This window comes from Phyllobates terribilis, unplaced genomic scaffold (genome assembly GCF_046119375.1).
Source record: "Phyllobates terribilis strain yellow unplaced genomic scaffold, ASM4611937v1 Scaffold_5__5_contigs__length_657084704, whole genome shotgun sequence".
NCBI classification, from domain to species: Eukaryota; Metazoa; Chordata; class Amphibia; order Anura; family Dendrobatidae; genus Phyllobates; species Phyllobates terribilis.
In genome coordinates this window covers 602,662,566-602,682,959 of record NW_027362765.1, presented here as the reverse complement: position 1 = coordinate 602,682,959, position 20,394 = coordinate 602,662,566, and the positions used below count along the sequence as shown (strand labels likewise).

The window sequence follows — 20,394 nt, the reverse complement described above, 5'->3', positions numbered from 1 at the left end:
AGCAGGTCTGATCGCAGGATCAGATCCCCTGTTACATCGTAGGGATTCAGCTGAGTTCTATCGTAGGGACAGATCTCCTCTCTTTCCTTAGCTCTGGTAGCAGAACATAACAGTAAGTCCAGCCTGCAAATTCTCTAAGGAAAGATTTTTCTGTTCCATCATGGTGTCGGTTCAGGATTTGGCTCATCGCCTGCAGGGACTCTCTCTGGAGGTGGCCGAGCTCCGTCAGCACGTGAGTAACTGTCCTGGAGCACATTTCTTGGAGCCTAAGGTATGTTTGCCGGATTTATTTTTTGGTGAACACCGAGAATTTTTTTCATTTAAAAATGCTTGTTTATTGTATTTTCGTTTGAGACCCAAGTCCTCTATGGATGAATCCCAGCGCATAGGGTTCATAATGTCACTTTTGCGCAAAGAGCCTCAGGAGTGGGCCTTTTCTTTGCAACCTAGTGATACATGCTTCAGATCAGTGGATAGTTTTTTTTCTGCTTTGGGGCTATTATATGATGATCCTGACCGTGTCGCATCAGCTGAGACTGAGTTAAGACGTTTGAGACAGGGATCAGGTAATGTGGAAAAATATTGTACTAATTTCCGTCGATGGTCTACTCAAACAGGGTGGAACGATTCTGCTCTGAAAAGTCTATTTCTTGCTGGGCTCAATGAAAGGGTTAAAGACCTGCTAATTGCTTATCCTACACCTGAAGATTTGCAACAGGCTATGCAATTAGCTATACGGGTGGATAGAAGACTGCGTGCAAGGGTTAATGAGAGCAAATCCTCTGCTATGTCAGTTTCTGGTTATAAGAATGTGTGTACTAACAGTGGTGAACCGATGGAGATTGGATCGGTGGCACCTCGCTCTCAAGAAAAAGACCGTAGACTTTTTGAAGGCTTGTGTTTCTATTGCGGAAAATCTAGTCATTTGATTAAAGGCTGTGAGCTTCGCATGAAGAAAGAAAAAAAAATGGTCAGTCATGCCCGTATTGCCTGTTTAAATTCCAAGGGTGTATTTTTAGCTGCTTCCACGATTGCTCAGGAAAAATTAATGGAATTTCGGGTATTTGTCGATTGCGGGTCTACTCTGAATGTAATTGATGGGGGATTCGTGGAAAGACTCAATTTAAAACCTGAACCTTTATCATCCCCCATTGCTGTGGTTTCTGTGGATGGTTCCCCTTTGAAGAATATTACTCTCAAGGTCTGTGAATTTCCCCTCACTAATAATGGTGTTCACCATGAGAAATTGGATTTGGTAGTGTTGAATAACTTGCCTTCTCCAGTAATATTGGGATAGCCCTGGTTAAAATTCACAATCCTGTACTGGATTGGTCTACCAGTGAAATTAAATCCTGGAGCCATAAATGTTATGACAAGTGTTGTAACGGGCGTATTGCAGCTTTGGATAGGGGAGAATTGCCTGTTCCTATTCAGGATTTTTGGAGAGTTTTTTCTGAGAAGGAATCGCAGGTTTTGCCTCCCCATAGAGACTATGATTGTTCTATTGAATTTGTCCCTGGAGCGACTCTTCCTAAAAGTCGTTTATTTAACCTTACTATTCCTGAGAGGAAGGCTTTGGAGGAATACATACAGACAAGTTTGGCCGCCGGTCACATTAGGCCCTCTAAGTCTCCTGTGGCGGTTGGATTTTTTTTTGTAAAAAAAAAGGACGGCGGTTTACGTCCTTGTCTGGATTTTCGTGAGATTAACAAAATTACTGTACGCAATCCTTACCCACTGCCATTGATTCCTGATCTGTTTAACCAGTTAATGGGGGCCAAGTGGTTCTCTAAAATTGACCTTAAGGGGGCATACAATCTGTTGCGCATGAAGGAGGGTGACGAATGGAAGACTGCTTTTAACACTCCTGTGGGTCATTTTGAGAATCTGGTTATGCCTTTTGGTCTTACTAATGCTCCTGCATTTTTTCAGAATCTGATTAATGACATCCTTAGACCTTTGATCGGTAAAAATGTGGTTGTGTATTTGGATGACATTTTGATTTATTCGCCGGATCTGGAGTCTCATTGGCGGAGCGTGCGTGAGGTATTACAGTTATTAATGGACAATTCACTTTTTGCTAAGCTGGAGAAATGTGAGTTCGCTGTACAGAGAATTAGTTTTTTGGGCTACATTATCTCCAGCAAAGGTTTTGAGATGGATCCGGTTAAGGTTCAGGCTGTGCAGGAATGGCCTAGGCCTATTGGTTTGAAATCGATACAGAGGTTTTTGGGTTTCGCCAATTACTACAGAAAATTCATAAAAAAATTTTCTAGTATTGTCAAACCTCTGACTGATCTCACCAGGAAAGGTGCTGATGCGGTTCAGTGGTCTTCTGAGGCCATTTAAGCTTTTGTGTATCTCAAGGAGAGGTTCACCTCTGCTCCCATCCTTATGCAGCCTGATGTTACTAGGCCGTTTTTGGTTGAGGTTGATGCTTCCTCTGTGGGGGTTGGCGCAGTATTGTCTCAGGATAACGGGGATGGATTACATCCCTGTGCCTTTTTTTCAAAAAAATTTTCGGAGACTGAACTGAATTACGATATTGGTAATCGGGAATTATTGGCTATTAAACTCGCATTTGAACACTGGCGCCACTTCTTGGAAGGTGCGGAATTTCCCGTTCAGGTTCTTACGGATCATAAAAATCTGATATATCTTGATGCTGCCAAGCGCCTGAATGCCCGTCAGGCTAGGTGGGCACTGTTTTTCTCGCGGTTTAATTTCTCCGTTACTTACAACCCTGGTACTAAGAATGTTAAGGCGGATGCCTTGTCTCGCAGTTTTTCTCCCATAGTCGGTGCTGAGAAAGAGGAGAACATTTTACAAGAAGGTGTTGTGATAGCTGCTTTGGACTCCGTTTTGGAAAATGAGATTCTTAAAGCACAGGAGAATGCCCCTTCTAACACTCCTCATGGGAGGTTGTTTGTGCCTGGGACCTTAAGGAGAGATTTGTTTGTTGAGTGTCACGAATCTCGGTTGGCAGGTCATCCCGGAATCTCTGAGACCAAGAGACTGGTGGGTCGCAGTTTTTGGTGGCCTGGATGGCAGAAGGAAGTCATTAAGTGGGTGCGTCAATGTACTATATGTGCTAGATCTAAGTCCTCACATACTCCTGCTGCGGGGTTGCTTTGTCCTTTAGAGGTTCCCAGTGCTCCTTGGACACATTTGGCTATGGACTTTATAACTGACCTTCCCCCCTCTGAGGGTTTTACTGTCATCTGGGTGGTCGTGGACCGTTTTAGCAAGATGTGTCACTTGGTTCCTTTCGTCAAACTGCCCTGCGCTAAAACTCTCGCTAAGGCCTTTGTCAAGGAAATTGTCAGACTTCATGGCGTTCCTACTGACATTGTTTCTGATAGGGGTCCTCAGTTCGTGGCTCGTTTTTGGCGTGCCTTTTGTGATAGGTTGGGAGTTCATTTATCGTTCTCGTCCGGATATCATCCTGAATCTAATGGCCAGACAGAAAGGAAAAACCAGGATGTTGAGCAGTTCTTGCGTTGTTTTGTGGCAGACAATCAAGAGGGGTGGTCTGAGTTTCTGCCACTTGCTGAATTTGCTCTGAACAATCATACATCTTCTTCTGCTGGTTGTTCGCCTTTTTTTTGTTGTTCTGGGAGACATCCGTCGTTTGGGTCGTTCTCCAAGTTGGGATCTGCCGTGCCTGAGGAGGAGAATTTTTCCAGTGATTTGGAGAGAGTTTGGACGGATGTGCGTGGTAATCTTCAGGAGGCCAACAGAAAATCTAAAGACTACTTTGATAGGAAACGACAGGAGGTTTTGTTCGCTGTTGGTGACATGGTTTGGTTGTCCTCTAGGAATCTGCGGTTGAGGATTCCTTCAAAGAAATTGGGTCCCAAGTTTGTAGGGCCCTTTAAGGTGCTTCAGGTTGTCAACCAATCTGCTGTTAGGTTGGAGGTTCCTACCTCCTGGAGAATTAATCCGGTATTTCATGTCTCTCTGTTGAAAAAAGCTGTTGTATCGGATTGTGACGCCTCTGCCTCTGTTCCTCCGGTGGTGGAGGACGGGGAATATGAAATTTCTCGCATCCTTAACTCTAGACGGTATAGAGGTAGTTTGCAGTATCTTGTGGCCTGGAAAGGTTTCGGTCCCGAGGATAACTCTTGGGTGAGGTCGGATGATGTTTCCGCGTCCAGACTTATCAGAGCGTTTCACAGGAGATTTCCTGATAAGCCTGGTCCTAGGGGATCCGGAGGATCCTCTTAGAAGGGGGGGTACTGTTAGAACCTTGCTCTTAGGTTTTTTTCCTTTGCTGGTCACATGACCTTGTTGGCCTATTTAATCCTGCTCCGCCCTTCTGGCTTTGCTGGACTTCATTGTATTACTACTTTCTAGCTAGCCTGTGCTCTGTATCTAACTCTGTTAGTTTGCTTGGTCTACGGACCTCTTTGTTCTATATATTTTGTTTGTTCGTCTGTCTGCTACTATTTCTGTTAGGAGGTGTCCATTTTCCTCCCAGTCCTTAGTACTTGTAGGGATTCCTTCCCCACATCTATAGGTCTCCGTACAGACTAGCTTAGGACTTTAGCAGGTCTGATCGCAGGATCAGGTCCCCTGTTACATCGTAGGGATTCAGCTGAGTTCTATCGTAGGGACAGATCTCCTCTCTTTCCTTAGCTCTGGTAGCAGAACATAACAGCAGCAGCTTACTAGACTGAATACTCCCAAATGCTGCCCAGGCACCGCTATAAGGAGTGCAGAGCTGTACCCAAGCCTGGTGATTTATGGGACAAAGACACCCGTATTATAGAGGGCACATGAGGGAGTGGTCCTACTAGACATTCTGCATTGCTCCAACTTCACGATACACCCATATAATCCTAGTCTACCTAATGTGTGTGGGCTAAAACAAATCCAATAGCTGTCCAACTATACAGCTCTTTAAGAGGCAACATATTAGAGAGTTGAAAGTCACCCCAAGTCCAGAACACCAATATAGAGGTACAATTTAATATGATTCTGCTAAATGAACATCATAGTTTTCCACCTGCTAAATTCTAGAATATATTACAGTAAACATATTTATTTTTGGAGAACACACAAATGACATTATTTTCTCACGTCTGCTGTATTCTCACCTCATCATGTTGGGTGAAGAATTAGGGGAGTGCCTCATTCCACCATTCCTTTGCTTTTTCTTAGGTGACAATGCTGATGGCTGCTCATCTTCAACTGCAAACACAGGCAAAGCGGTCAGGCAGGGGAGAGTGAGGAGGACTGTAGACAGAACACAACAAGAAACTAACAGAAAAAGAACAGAAGTGAAAGGAATACAGACAAAACATGGAACGGGTCAGCCACGCACAGCTTCACCACCACTAGCCTACAATGAGAAGGACGGAAGCTGTTTAGTGTGGGGAAACAAAGCACACTGAGAAAACAGCTATTGGGCTGGAAGTTTAGGGAGCTGAGAGGGTTAATCCCAAACATTTACTTGAGGGGACTATGAAAAAATATCAGTTCATGCAGGAACCCTTTCCTAAGAAGATTAGCCTATAATGTTACGGAAAGTTCAGTACCCAAAATATATGAAGTAAATTTGCCAGTCACAAATGCAAAGCGTAACTTTGTACAAACTATTTACTATTGGTTATGTGAAGTATTCTGACAGACACATTGTGAGCTATTACTGATGACACTTTAATTCTATGTTGAATCGTCAAGGTGCATCTACCTTATTCCATATTAGTTTAGATCCTGTCAACCCATAATCAGTCAGATTTAAAGAGCATATAAGGATTTTAGTGATTACTTATAAGAAGGACACTATTCTGCGGGAATAACCAAATAGTTTGCTTCTAATTCATTCATATTACAATAATATTGACCTAGACATGGACCTCTAAAAGAGCTAATTGTGTAGTAGTGTGAACATTTTCAGCTATTCTGGACCTGGATGGCATAATTTGATTACGGACCTTAAGTTGTTTCCTATGTTCCCCTTTACTGAAGTGTTTTACAGTAACATGATGTATGCCTTTTCACTCCTCATTAACCAACATACAATGTTAACCTACATGCTAATTCTATCCTGGGAAGCCTCCAACCTAATCTTCAATTACCTCCTCCCTACTTTATTTCTAGACATCTACTGTTAGCTGTTTGTTCTATTAATTAAACCCTCAAGGGGTCTGAAAAGTATTGGATTAGCATAGACTTCATTTCAGGGCTCTGCAGAACAATTTAAGGCTCTGTTAACCTGTAAATGGTCTGTTTTTTTAAAGAAAATGGTTGTTGTTTAACAAAGCACTACAACTAAGCAGCGAGTGTGTAAGAATGTATCAATGCCTTATTGCACATCAAGATTCATGGAAAAAAAGCAACAGCTTATTAAAAAGTCTTCTGGTTTTCATGGATGAAAATAAAAATAATAAACACCCACAAGTGCTTTATAAACCCTGGTATACTGAAAGCAAATGGCAACTAAACATTAGTCAAATACGGTATTATCCGTAAAACTAAGTGTGAAGAATAATTACAGCTTTTCCATTTGGATACACCGGCAGTATACGGACTGCTAGCACGCATTTCATATAGTACAGAAGTTTCAACAGTGGTCCTGAAATATATTTTATTTAAGGAGGACCTGTCCTCTCCGCTGATATGTCTGTCTTGGTATGTACCAAATATTAATAATACTGAGGCATCTATGCATTATACTATTCTTCTCTCATTCCTCCTGGAAATGTAATAATACAGAATAATTTGGGTGTAACCAGTCGTGTCCCGATACACCCAGTGCTGCAATATGGGACTGTGCGCCCAAATCCTAATGTCAACGGGAACAGCAATGTCCATCTGTTTCCAGCAAGAAAAATAGGAATTTTCTCAAACACTCAGGAGAGATGCCCAACAGTTATGAAAATCTGCATTGTTAACTTCACCTGTCCTAGAAGATAACATAATGCACACTTCATACTGTTTTTTTTTTAAGATAAATGATTTATTTAGTAAAACTGGCAAGCACCAAGCATACCAATGCATGAGAAAAAAGGAAAAAATGCCCACGTAGAATCAGAATTACATGGTTGTTGGAAAGGCAAGCACTGGGATGATTGATAGGACATACCCTAGTGACCTGGCAATGATTTGTATGTTTGGGACAGGTGTGCCTTTAATACTGTTTTTACTGGATTCCAGAAGGATCTAAACACAATGAGGGAAAGCAGGTTGTCATATGTATCCCATTACTGGAGATTTCCCACAATAGTAAAGATATTGTATGTCATCACTTACTGATTGGTGGCCTCTAAAAACCTTACAATGAAATATATTCCCATACAGCAACACCCCTGGACTACTGCTGAATACTGTAACACAATCCCCTGCACATGACCCCCAATGATAAAAATGTTATGGCATAACCTAATGATATGCTATAACATTCTAACACAGGAACAGTGCTTTCAACCATGGCGCCCATTCACCTTGCATATATGTCGACCAAACTCTCATTTGGCTGACAGCTATCTCTCTCAACTCCCCTATATGCATGAACATTTGGCTTTGCCGAGGGTTCATATGTTCTTTATGGGGAGAGTGTAGGCTGCAGCTTATCAGCCTGCAAAATAAAAGGATTGGCAAGTAAATTTAAACCACCCAATCCTTATCTCCCCCTACAACATCTGGAGGGAGAGAGCTGGGAGACCGTCATACACATTAAATGGTCATCCAATCCCACTGAAATTGGTGACATATTCCGGGATTTATATAATTTGTGTGATAGAGTTGGGCATTTTAAACTAAAGTTTGAAGTCATATGAAGATGAACACAAAGGTGAGGAGTTCCATATAACAGTTTGTTTTTAAGTAATAACTCAACAAAGCAAATGGCTTTTGCAAAGCAAACATCTTGCATCGAGTATAGTTTTCGGAACAAATACTTATAGGGCTTTCCAGTTCTTTAAAATTAGATTGGTAGGGACATGATTGCCACCAATCAGCTGTTTGAAGGGGCCATGCCGATCCTGCGATTGAAGTACTTTCCTGCATTGTATGCTAGGCATAACATTGTTCTTTTAGTGCCTGGTGCTATAACATCGATCCATGTAAGTAAAATAAACCTGAGATGCATATTCAAGCACAATTTCTACTAAAAGGATAGCATTCTACTAAATAGAGCAGTGTAAAAAAGGGGTAGGGGGGTCTCTACAAACAGCTGATCAGCTGTGACGTGGGGGGCTTGAGAATCTTAAATGGGTTATCCAGGACCTTTATTATTTGTGCATAAGGCTAAGTACTAAGGTAGTCATCGATCTCTGTCAGCCCAAAGAGGTCACAGATCACTCGTGCCACTGATTCTGTGGCTTCTGTTGACGTTACATCCTGTTCTGCCTGGCGCCGATCTCCGTCAGCCCAGTGCAGTCAGGGACCATTCCTACCAGCGATTCTATGGCTTCTGCTGATGTCAATTCTGCTGATGTCACGTTGACAGAGCTCTTCTCTTACGCTCTGCTCTTTTGACGGGACGCTACTGCTGAAGTCATGCTGATTAACAGTGGGGAGCCAGCTGTCATCAGCATGACATCTGCAGTGACGCCCCATCAACAGAGGAGCCTGGAAGAGGAAGAGCAGCTCTGTTGTCGAGAGGTGAAATAAGGGGCAGATTAAGAGTAGCCAGGGCCCCGGGCAGTTTAGAAGATGTCGGCCCCCCAGAACCTAATGTATCACATGACATGTCACATGATCCCCTTGATAGATCATGTGATATATCATGTGATTAACACACAGGTGCTCTGGTGCACATCTGCAGATGCAAAACAACAGATACAGCGACATGCATAATGCAATTTTTTCCCTTATGTACAGCGCTATACATAATAGAGCAGGGATGTAAAATTCATTTTCCCAAGGGGCCACATGAGGGACCATAAGCTGAAATTAATTCTGCTGAATATTAATATGAACATAATAATTATTATTTTATATTAGTTTTAATTGTACTACTTAATATTCAGCAGAATAAAGTATGCTGACATCCCCCTATATACTGTATGAACCCACACACAGCCCCCATATACAGTATGAGCCCACACATAGCTCCCTATATACTATATGAGCCCCACATAGCCTCCTAAATACAGCATGAGCCCCACATAGCTTTCTATATACATTATGAGCCCCTCATAGCCATCTATATACATTATGAGGCCACACATAGCCTCCTATATATAGTATCAGCCCCATAAAGCCTCCTATATACAGTATGAGCCCCCACATAGCCTCCTATATACAGTATGAGCCAATATATAGCCTCTTAAATAGTTTGAGCCCCCATATAGTCTTTTATATATAGTATGAACCCTCACATAGCCTGCTACAGTATGAGCCTCCATAGCCTCTCTATATAGAGTATAAGCACCCACATAGCCTCCTATATACAGTTTGAGTCCCCACATAGCCTCCAAAGTACAGTATGAGCCCCCATATAGCCTCCTAAACACAGTATGAGTACCCACATAGCCTCCTATATACAGTATGAGCCCATATGTAGCTTCCCAAATACAGTATGAGTTCCCAGTGCCTCTATATATACAGTAGGAGCCCTCACATAGCCTTGTATATACAGTATGAGCCCCACATAGCCTCCTATATACAGTATGAGCCCCACATAGTCTCCAATATAGAGTATGAGCCCCCACACAACATCCTATATACAGTATGAGCCACCACACAGCCTCTCTGTATACAGGCACACATCTCATACACATACATAGCAAAAAACCCAACAACAACACACACTCATCTCGCTCCCGTTCATGTTCCCCCGGCGCTCTGTGGCACATACATGCTGGCGTCAGCATGATGCACATCACAGAAATGGGAGCTTCCCTGGAGCTGCATGGCCATTCTGTATTGCCGGCAGCAGAGCTTCAGGAAAGCTCCCTGCCACAGGGAGTTAGCAAAACCAATGGAGGTGTAGAAACCAGTATAGTGAGGGAACTCTGGCCATGGGCCCCCCTGTAGCCTCGGGCTCTGGCTGGTAGTTCAGAATGTCCTCATTATAATCTGCCTATGGGTGAAATGAAGCAGGGGAATAGCTTGCTGAACTGGCAGAGATCATCCCCGTGCAGTACAGGCAGTTAGTTAGCAATTACCGGCCTGTTAGTTCTTATAGAAGTAAAACTGATTTGTACAACGATTCTTATATAGAGCAATGATGCAAAGCCTCAAATGTATCCTTGAGTGTTACCCCAGATTATTACAATAGATATTAAATGAGGTCACGATTCTCCTCCTATATGGATGAAAATCAAAGACTACTAGTTACATGCATTTTATAAACTAAGAAATTATAGGAAATGTAATTTCTATTTCAATGCAATCTACTCCAATGACTTCACACAACAGACACATAATACATACAAACCTCCCACATCTAAGTAATTACAGGGAAGCATGACAACTCCATACCTTTATAAGTGATTATTTCCCAGTTTATTTTGGGAAAGTACAATTTAAAATCTACCAAATTTATTAAGAGACGCATGCCACATTATAAATATGACATCTTTGGCTGACTGGTGGAGAAATTGGTGTAAATTATAGTCAATCTTTTGAACCAATGATGAGTCCCACCTTATCCCAGCAGTTTTCCAGACACTCTTCAAAAGAAGAGAAGTAATGAGTCACAACATTTCGAGCAAATATTGTGTCAAATTTGTGACTTTTTTAATGCAATTTGCCTAAATAAATCCCCCTAAAGAGTTAAAGCGACCTTCTATCCCCCTATAGTAGGTGTCTATACTTTTATAATATATAGTCACCATACCTAATGTGCTCTCTCCTGCTGGAGTTGCTCTAAGATCGATGCCCGGTCTCCATCTCCAAATTGGCCACTGCAGAGGTGTAGGGAACACTGTGGAATGTCAGATCCATGCACCCCCTGCTTTAGTATGTGTCCCTCCTGTGGCAGAGAATCGGAAGTGGAGGAGTAGTTTAAGCTTTTTTCAGCTCATCCTATGCATCTGCAGTGGCCATTTCGGAGATCAGAACTAGGCCCTGATCTAACAGACAGTGGCAGATGTAGCAGGATGGAGAAAATTAGGTATAATGAAAATAATTTTATAGTCAAAATTAATATGGGGGTGGATGGTGAAATTGTGATTCCTGCAGCTAACACTAGGATGCGCTTAAAGGGAATGTCTTATCAGAAAATGACCTGTTGTTTAAACCAGGTTTTTGTATTAAATGGACATTTTTTTGAAAATTTTTTTGCAATTTTTTTTTACATAGCGCAATCTGTGTTAAAAAATTGGAGGATCTCTATTTTTTTCAAGAAAGATCGTAATATGAAAAAAAAAACATTGCCAATTTTTTTTTCAATACATGTAACTGAAAAACTTGAATTGAACAATAGGTCATTTTCTGATGATCGTCTCCCTTTCATTGTATATTGCATGCTGTTCAGTGGCAATATTCCTGAAGTGGTGACTGTAGACAGACAGAATACCTTCATTTTTATGAAGGGGATTTAGAGCAATGTATAAAAAGTGAGTTTTACTACAGATTATTCAATACAGAGTTTAACACCAATTTAGATTAAATTAAAATGGTTTTCAATTGTAGATATTCAATTTAAGGAATGTTTAAAAAAGAAGTTTATTGTCGAATTGTTTAAATGTATTTCTTTATTAAAAAAGGACTTTATAGGGATGTTCCCAAAATAATGAGATTGGTGGCTTCGAAACCCCTCAAATCAGGGCTCGGCAGCCCCATCTTGAATGGTGCTGGGGTCTCTTGCTCAACCCATTGTCAATGGGACTGGTCGGCTTTCTCAGGCAGTCCCATTGACAATGAAAGTAGTGGAGGCTGAGCACGCTCACCTCCAGAGCCCCGATCTTGGGATCGCTAGCAATCCCATAGGTCAGACCCCAGAGATCAGCAAATTATCCCCTATTCTACGGATAAAAGATAACTTTTTTTGTTGATAACTCTTTAAATGACGTAAGTGGTGCTAGTACAACATTAAGGTTGTTAGTCACAGCAGCTGAAAAATCCCACACAATTTAATGAAAAATTTAAGTAGTCGCAGTACTCTTGTAGAAATGATATCATCTATATTGTGACATGATGGTAATTTGTTGTGGCTCTGTGACTTCTAAAATTTTCAGAAGGTGAAAAAATTCTGAATGCCATAATCATATGTTATCTGATAATCGAACAAATAATCTTTTTTGATTAAACAAAATATTTATTTTCCTGGAAGCTTTATTTTTCTATTAACTTCTATATCTTTCTCACATCAATTAAATATTAACATCAGCAAATTCAAAAGACTACTCATCCTAATGCTAAAGAATAGTGTTCGATTGTGTGTATTTTGCACCTTTTTTACAGTTGTGAGGATTTCTGTATGACATCAGATATATGTCATATTGTACAAGTTAAAGGGAATCTGTCAGGTCAAATAAAGTGTCTCAACTGTTGTTGTACTGTACGGCAAAACAGTGTTAAAAATGACTCTTAAATTAAATTCTAAGATTTTCAATTGGTGAGAAAACATACTTTTAATATTGTGATGTGCCGCTCCTTCCAGTGCTTTTAGTCCACTCAGCTTTATTCACATCCTGCATGACATGACTAGTGGAAAGTTAATCAAAGCCGAGTGGGCGTGCTGGCAGCGCAGATCCGTGACCAGTCTTCACTGCAGCAAGTGGAAGAAGTATAGTGCAGCAAACTGTTAAAAGTACATTTTTGCATTCTTTCTAATACCTAAGATAGGTTTACAATGGCACCCACCCGGTAAACCACCATAGGTTAGCTATTTATTTGCCGATTGGACGTCATCTAACAGTCTGTTTAGGCAAGTCAACAACACTTCCCGTGTGCACAATCAGTAATAGACCAATTTGTGCAGAGAGGCTGTGATTGATCTCGGCAGCAAATGTTTTGTTTACACAGGACGATGTGCTGCCGAGAACAAAGATATTTAAGCAAGCTGCAAAATCATTTCCCTTGAGCGTTTGCTTGTATATCAGGTGATTGTTAGCTTATTTACTCTGGCCGAATATTGGGAAACAAGCATTCCTAGGAATACTGATTCATGATAATCCGGGAAATGTTTGGCACTGTATCACCGCGCAGTATAAGAGCATGGCTCTGGTAAGGCACCTTAATCAATGGAACAGGTTCCTTTTAACAACATAATAAAGAAGTCTTCATATTTATAAAATGTTGTACAAATTAAAAATAGTGCTGCTGTTAAAGCAAATGCTGAAACTAAGCATTTAGGTTTTTCTTGTTAGCTCCAACTTTTTTCTTTGTAACGATATGCTGGAAAATGGCACTAACAGAGTTTTCTACATTGTAAGTCAGTGAAATGTGAACGACAATGAAAATGCCAATTAAACCTTCAGTTGTCCCATTGTTTGATGCCATATGAAAGGATATCATTTCAACATGAGTACTAGCAGATCACACTAATGTAATTCTTTCCTAGAAAAATCTAGCTCTACATACACAGAGGTTGCTTAGGGTGATATCGGTATTTCCCTGGCAGGCTCAGTGCCCGCTGCAACCTGAGATTGGTAGATACCCCTGTATCAGAGGTGGCCAGTAACTGCAGGTGCAGCAGAGGAGGACCACTTGGTAAAAACAGGCTTCCTTTGCGATTATTTACAAGAGGAATAGGATCTTGTTGCTCCAGGCTGAGCTTAGAGCCGGGCACACAGTTGGGTGTAGCATTCTGGGGAGGAAAGGACAGTCTTTGGACATTTAATCTAGCTTCTTTCTTTGTGGCTGAAGAGGGAAAGACAAAAATTGAACAATTAGAAGCATAACGGGAAAACAAGATGGGGCTCTATTACATTTGAAATTTCTTTCTGAGATTAAAGCTTTCTTTAGATTGAAGATGACACAAAGACAACATGGCTGACAGGACATAATACAAGACAACGAAGAATTGCATTACAATAATTTCATTAAGGATACATCAGTGATTTTTTCATTAGATTAATCAACTCAGTAAACACAGCCATTTAACAGAATTGTATGTAATTAATCTCATGAAATTTATCACCATCAAACAATATTGTGTTTTCTTTCCAAAGACTACATGAAAACACCTTGTAAAACACAAAATCACCAGAATTACACTTGACACATCGTGTTACAAAATTTTGTTTGCAATGAGATGTGTGATTTATAACCATGTATTAGATCTGACAATATAATATCACACTAGGCTCAAAGTCTGCCAGTTCTGGGTTTTTTTGCCCTTAACTTAGCACAAAAAGAAACATATCCATGTGCCGACAGTGTCCTTTGAAATATAAAGTCTAACACTTCGTTGTATTGCTTGACCACCTTACTACAATGAGGTTCATCATTTGCTTTAGAGCCTTAGTGTCTATTAAATACTTATTTATAATGTTGCTCTTTCTTCATCGGAAATATAGAATTATACAAACAGAACCACAAGAAGTCACAAAAATAATGCCCTTGTTCCATAATAAAACAGCAGTGGTATAAAGGGCATGAAGTGGCTTCATGACAGATTTTTCACTGGATCCAAGGAACACCTGGAAATATCTTGTTAAATATATTCCTTTTCTACTATGTGCACTCTTCTACAATATAGTATAAAGACATTTTAGGTTCAGGCTCGGAGTGGCCCACTGGAGGACCAGGGAATCCCATGGTGGAGCCCTAAGTATGAGAATAACAATCACGGATGCAAAGGGTATAACCGCGAATGGGCGGAGTGGGACAATAGATGTCAGTGTTATTGCAAGGAGAGAACGTATAGCTCAGGGGTGCATAACCTGGCGCACTGGGGCCACATGCGACCCACAATGCCATTCTGTGCAGCTCCCAAACATAAGCACAGAAAACGATTGACTGCCAGGTTAACTATATGTGAGCAGCCACATACAGAAGAGTGGTGGCCGGCATCTGAGAAGCAGGGACTGGCAAGCACTGATAATGGTGCACTGTGTAGAAATCTCTAGAAGCCTCATACATCAGGAGAATGGGGTTTTTTTATCCCGTTTGGCACTCCAGAAAGTAGTATGTGGGTTAGAAAGGAGGACTCCATGTCTGTCTGTGGCCTCACTGTAGTTTATAACAGTTCTGATACATTAGGCAATAAGCGAAATACCCATGAACTTGTCTGACCTCTTCATGCAGTTTTTTTACTAGGATTTAAAAGAAGATTTTACTGAAAACCCAAATTAAAAATGCTTGAAATACTCTTTGAATAAGTTTTCTATTAGTATTACTGGGAAATGTTAAAAATAACAAGACAAAAACAGCTCTGTGTGCAGTAAAGGAGCTATTCAATCCAAATCAGTTCGAAAAGTATTCAAAGAGTATTTGGCGCAGTATTTTAGGTGGTTTGAAGGAGAAGAATCTATTTCTAAATCCTTATTAAAAAACACTGTATGAATGTATCATGAGACTACATTCCCACGATGAGTATTTCTGTATTATTTTTGCACCTATTAGGTAAATTAGATTATTTGTGTTTATTCATTGCTTTTAAAGGGAATGTATCAGCAGTATTTGCTATGTTATCTGAATACAGCATGAGGTAGGGGTTAAAACATAGATTTAAAAAATGTGTCACATGACCAGCTGTGTGCTGTAGTTTATCATTGTCTGGACTATGTGGCGCCCTGCTGCGCATTGGTGCCACAGATCCTAGAGGGGTGCATGGACGGATTCCTCCACAAGAGGCCCTCATAGCATTCACACACCTCCACCTTCCACCTCAGACCACCAGAGGGAGCCCGGATAGGGATATAAATAGGGACGGTGGAGCTAGGCAGCTCAGTCTGTAAGAAGTCTGGTCTGAAGTCAAGTCTGTAAGGAGTCCAGTTACAGTCAGTCTGGAATCTACAGCCTGGAGTATGCAGCCTACAGTCTGCTGCAGCCAGAGAGGTTGTCAGGTCAGTACAGACTCAGTGAGCTCAGTTAGTGAGCCTAAGGTGTGCCGACGCCATAAGAGCGGTGAAGAGTAGCGAGGTCTACTGCCAGTGTGAAGCCTAGTGAGGGGCCCCGAGCGTGGACGAAGGCGAGTGGAGTAAGCGAGCTACATAAGGGGCAGAGGAGCTTAGCCAGTTCACCCCAAGACCATATACCGGACATCGGGTCCGTGTCTGCAAGGATCTCTAGGACCAGCAGGAACAACCGGAACCCCTGGCAAACTACATGTCCCAGGAACACCAAAAGCTGACCGTTATCCCAGGGTCAGGAATCACAGAGGCCCAAGAGACCAGGGAGTGTGATCTCCAACAGAAGGCCCTACCACCAGGTCAGCCAGTGCAAGACGGAGACCAAGTTAGGCCTAGCTCCAGGCAGGTCATAAACTTACCAGGAAAAGGCAAGAAGCAGGAGGCCCCACACCCGCTCACTGGGGAGAGTCCCGATATGCACCCTTCACCCTACAGTGCCCTGGATCGTGCCTGAAACACCACCAGTAAAGGTACTGAAGTGAACTGTTGTGAATGTGCCTATTCTTCTTCCGACCCGGCTGGGTCCCCTCTGTCCTGCATCCCTTCTCCTACGCTGCCCTGAGGCCCTGCTCCACCTGTGGGGAGCCGCACCAACTAAGCTGCCTGATCATCGGCCTCAGAGGACTGTAGCAGCGCTGGTGATCCTCACCAGTCACCACGGGTGGCGTCACGAACTTCCCCTTTCCCATACACCTTTCCCCCATTATTCCTTGCTTTTAAGAGTGACCCCAGGGTACGGTCCCGGGAGCCGGCCACCGCGACATCCCCCAAAACTAACAACAAGGCCCGGGCGCCGAGTAGTCATCCCCATCCCCTGGGCGCGTCAACTACATCGGCTAAAGCAGCGCGTACATGCTAGTCCAATTCCGTCCACTCCTGTGTTTTTTACCTACAGATTTTTCGCATGTGTTGCTGCTATCCAATGGGAAAAATCTGCACATAAAACTCAGTGTACTTGAAAGAGAAATTAATATGTTGCAGATTTGAAACACGCATGGTAGTTTAGTTTACGCCACGTAAAAAATACAGTGGGCATGAGATCTCTATAAATTCATCCACTTTGCTGGAACTGTAAGGCGCTGCGTTTTTGATGCAACGAAAATACATAAGGTCAAAAACGCACCAAAAACTCACTGTAAGTATACAACAGCCTTGGAGTGTTGATTGGTGAAGATAAGAATCCTGTAAGAATTTGTACTTGTCAGACATTTATGGTATATACTTTCGATATGCGATAAATACCACAGAAGGTAATACCCCTTTAATTTTTAGGGCAACCCCCTGTATTGGTTCAGAATAACAATGTGTCTCTTGGGCCAGAAAAATTGTGCACCGTGCTTTAGCTCCTTGCACTGCAATACCATGCAACCCACCAGCTTATCAGAGGCCCGCAGCCGATATCGGCAGCCCGTTGCAGGTGGCATGATGACATCAGCTGCATTATGTTGCCTGCATCGTGCTATGGAGGAGAAAGAAGGCGCTACTCATCGTGGGAGTGGGGACAGGTGATCTAAACTTGCTACCATGGCCTGCAGCATCTCTGGACTTGTCTACCATCAAGCATATCTTAAACATCCATTGGTCGGCAATTGCAAAGGGAGCTGCCAGCAGCGGTCCTTTATGATTTGCATTATTTACAGTACAAGCCCAACCAAGTGCATTTAGCATGGCAGAACATTCATCAGGCAACCAATCTTGAGGAGTGTATTACACAGTGGCAGAGATTCACTTAATGCAAACTTCCATAACTGTACATCACTGTTATGATGTGGGCACAGTAGATGTGCAGGAGCCACCTGTATTTTACAGTCAATACGCTGCTCTAACAGGAAAAATGCCTATCAAGTATTTGCATTTAGCTGTAGTGTGGGCTGCTAGAGTTAATTCTACCGGAGGGCCCTAGGCGCCCGAGTTCGACACCGTCTATGTTAACACAGCGAGGTCTCCCGTCAAAAATTCCAGGGGACCAAGCATGTTCATGCATTACACAGTTTATTGATTTCAATGAGAATTGCATCATGCTTAGTCAGAACTGGCAAAAGGTAAAAGTGGTGTCCCAACTGGTAACATATTGCACCATCGCACACAAACGTTTAGGTTGCATATACAGGAGCCGATTTCAGACCTTTAAATGAGCGCCATTGACTATATTAAAGTCATCTGGTGCTTGTGTATTGGCCTCTTTACACATACTGATGAAGGATGATGGGATTGGAATGATCACTAATAGATCATTCTGTCCCTATACATATAGATGTTATAGGCACCACATCTTCAGTTTACACCAGACGACGTGCTAACGAGAACAATGGCCATGATTCATTAAAGGGAATCTGTCAATAGGATCAACCCTCCTAAGCCGTCTATATGGGCATGCAGGTCATAGGAAGCTGAATAAAATGATACCTTGCTATCTGCGATCCAATGCCTTAATTCTGAGAAATCCATGTTTTTCTTCTATATAAATGACCTCTTCCAGGCTATGGGAGGATGCTGCCTGGAAGATAACTCTGCCTCAAGAACTTATTTTACATGAAGGGGGAGTTACCAGTGTGAGACAAGTAACTAACACAGAACAGGAGAAATTTATTTTGTCTTCTTGTAAACACATTTTCTGCTTCTCTCTCAGCTTTGCTGTATTGTAACAGTATTACAACCTTGTCAGCCTGTGAGATGGAAGTTGAAGTTGAGAGGAACCGGCAGATGTGTCAGGTATAACCACACACAGCTCTGCAGTGAGAGCGGCCATTACACATCACACTGGTAACCCCCCCCCTTCATGTCAAATAAGCTCTGGAGGTGGAGTTATCGTTTAGGCAGCGTCCTCCCCATAGCCTGGAAGAGGTCATTTTCATAAAGTGATAGAAGATGATTTATCCACAACAAGGCATCTGATATGAGGCATACAGGTATCACTCTCCAGCATTCTATAACCTGTATGCCCATATTAATAGTTTAGATAGGTCAAATGTGGTGACAGATTCCCTTTACGACTGGCGTTGTGCAGACCAGTCTCATGAACTGAGCTGCTGGAGTGAGATGCACTTAGTTCATTAAAATTAATCTGTCAGTAGGTTTTCGCTATGTAATCTGAGGACAGCATGAGGTACAGGTTAAAACACAGATTTCAACCATGTGTCACTTATCAAGCTGTGTGCTGTTTTCTACTTAAAATAAAGGTTTTATCACTAGGACATTATCATTGCTGTGACTAGCTGGCCCACGGGCACTTGTCTGGCCATGCCCCATTGTCAAAAGACAATATAAATATAGAGCCTGGTGTGCACTTGGGCTGCTTTCTCAACTCTGCTTCAAGCTAAATCTATGAACTCTGATTGTATCACAACTGTTGCATCCAGTAAACTAAGTGATACATTGTTGGATTCAGGGTCTTTTTGCCTGCATCATGCAGCTCTCAGATCAGTTAGCAAAAGCCTGCTGACAGATTCCCTTTAAAAGACATACCACTTAATAAATTGGGAATCTTGCAAGTACCATGCACCTCTACCAGAAATGTACATACACATGTGTATACACACACACACTGCACATACATACACATGTGTATACACACACACTGCACATACATACACATGTATACACACACACACTGTACATACAGACACATGTATAAACACACACACTGCACATACATACACATGTATACATACACTGCACATACATAACACATGTATACAAACATACACACACTGCACATACATACTGTGAGGCAGTGACTGGGATCGTATATGAGGGATGGTATTGTAGCGCCCCGAGGGTTCGGTTGCTACAGAGGTATTGCATCTCACCCAGAGGTGTGATATCTCACTTCCAGGTAAGGATGGAGTGTGGCTCAGGACCCTAACACCCACATGCACTACACCACATTTCCGGGGGACTGGGCGACAATGCTCCCAAGAGTGAGCACAACTGTCCCTGTCCCTGGCTGGAGTGGGGGCAGGGAACACTAGAAAGGGGGAACCCGGTAGTGTGTGGGTGGGGAGAGTAGATCCCGGGTGCACTGTAGAGTGGAGTATATATGGTGGGCACCATCTTAGAGTCAGAGAGTAGAAAGTGGGAGAGAGCAGAGAGAGAGGAGGCAGGGAGCAGGGGCTCTGTACGAGCTCTGCTCCGCAGGCAGGCCAAGTCGCAAGGCCTGGGCCTGGAGGAGAAGAAAGGAGAGGAGAGGAACAGAGGAGGCTCCAGGAATGGAGTGAAGGGACCCCAGGGGTGCGGACCGGCCAGCCGCCACTGCACTCCCGCCACTACCAGAGTAGGGGGGTCAGGCCAAGAAAGGGAACCGGATCCCTCATCTAGTGGAGGAGAGCAACTACCCTCAGCTAGTAACAGGAGGCCGTGGCATTGTACGTGCATGGCCCCTCACTACACCCGTTAGGAAGGCACCATATAGGACCCA

General features: G+C 42.5%; 1 protein-coding gene across 21 annotated transcripts in view; it reads right to left on the bottom strand.

The window, feature by feature from the left end:
* Positions 1-20,394, bottom strand: part of KCNMA1 (potassium calcium-activated channel subfamily M alpha 1) — a 731,255-nt gene that overhangs the window by 129,790 nt on the left and 581,071 nt on the right. For 11 of the 21 annotated variants that reach the window (XM_073686049.1, XM_073686056.1, XM_073686051.1 and 8 more), the window contains one exon: positions 5,100-5,193. In XM_073686049.1, the coding sequence (XP_073542150.1) occupies positions 5,100-5,193 (94 nt within the window). Of the gene's footprint in view, positions 1-5,099; positions 5,239-20,394 lie in introns of all 21 variants that reach the window. The other 10 variants (XM_073686045.1, XM_073686039.1, XM_073686043.1 and 7 more) reach the window with 1 other exon arrangement.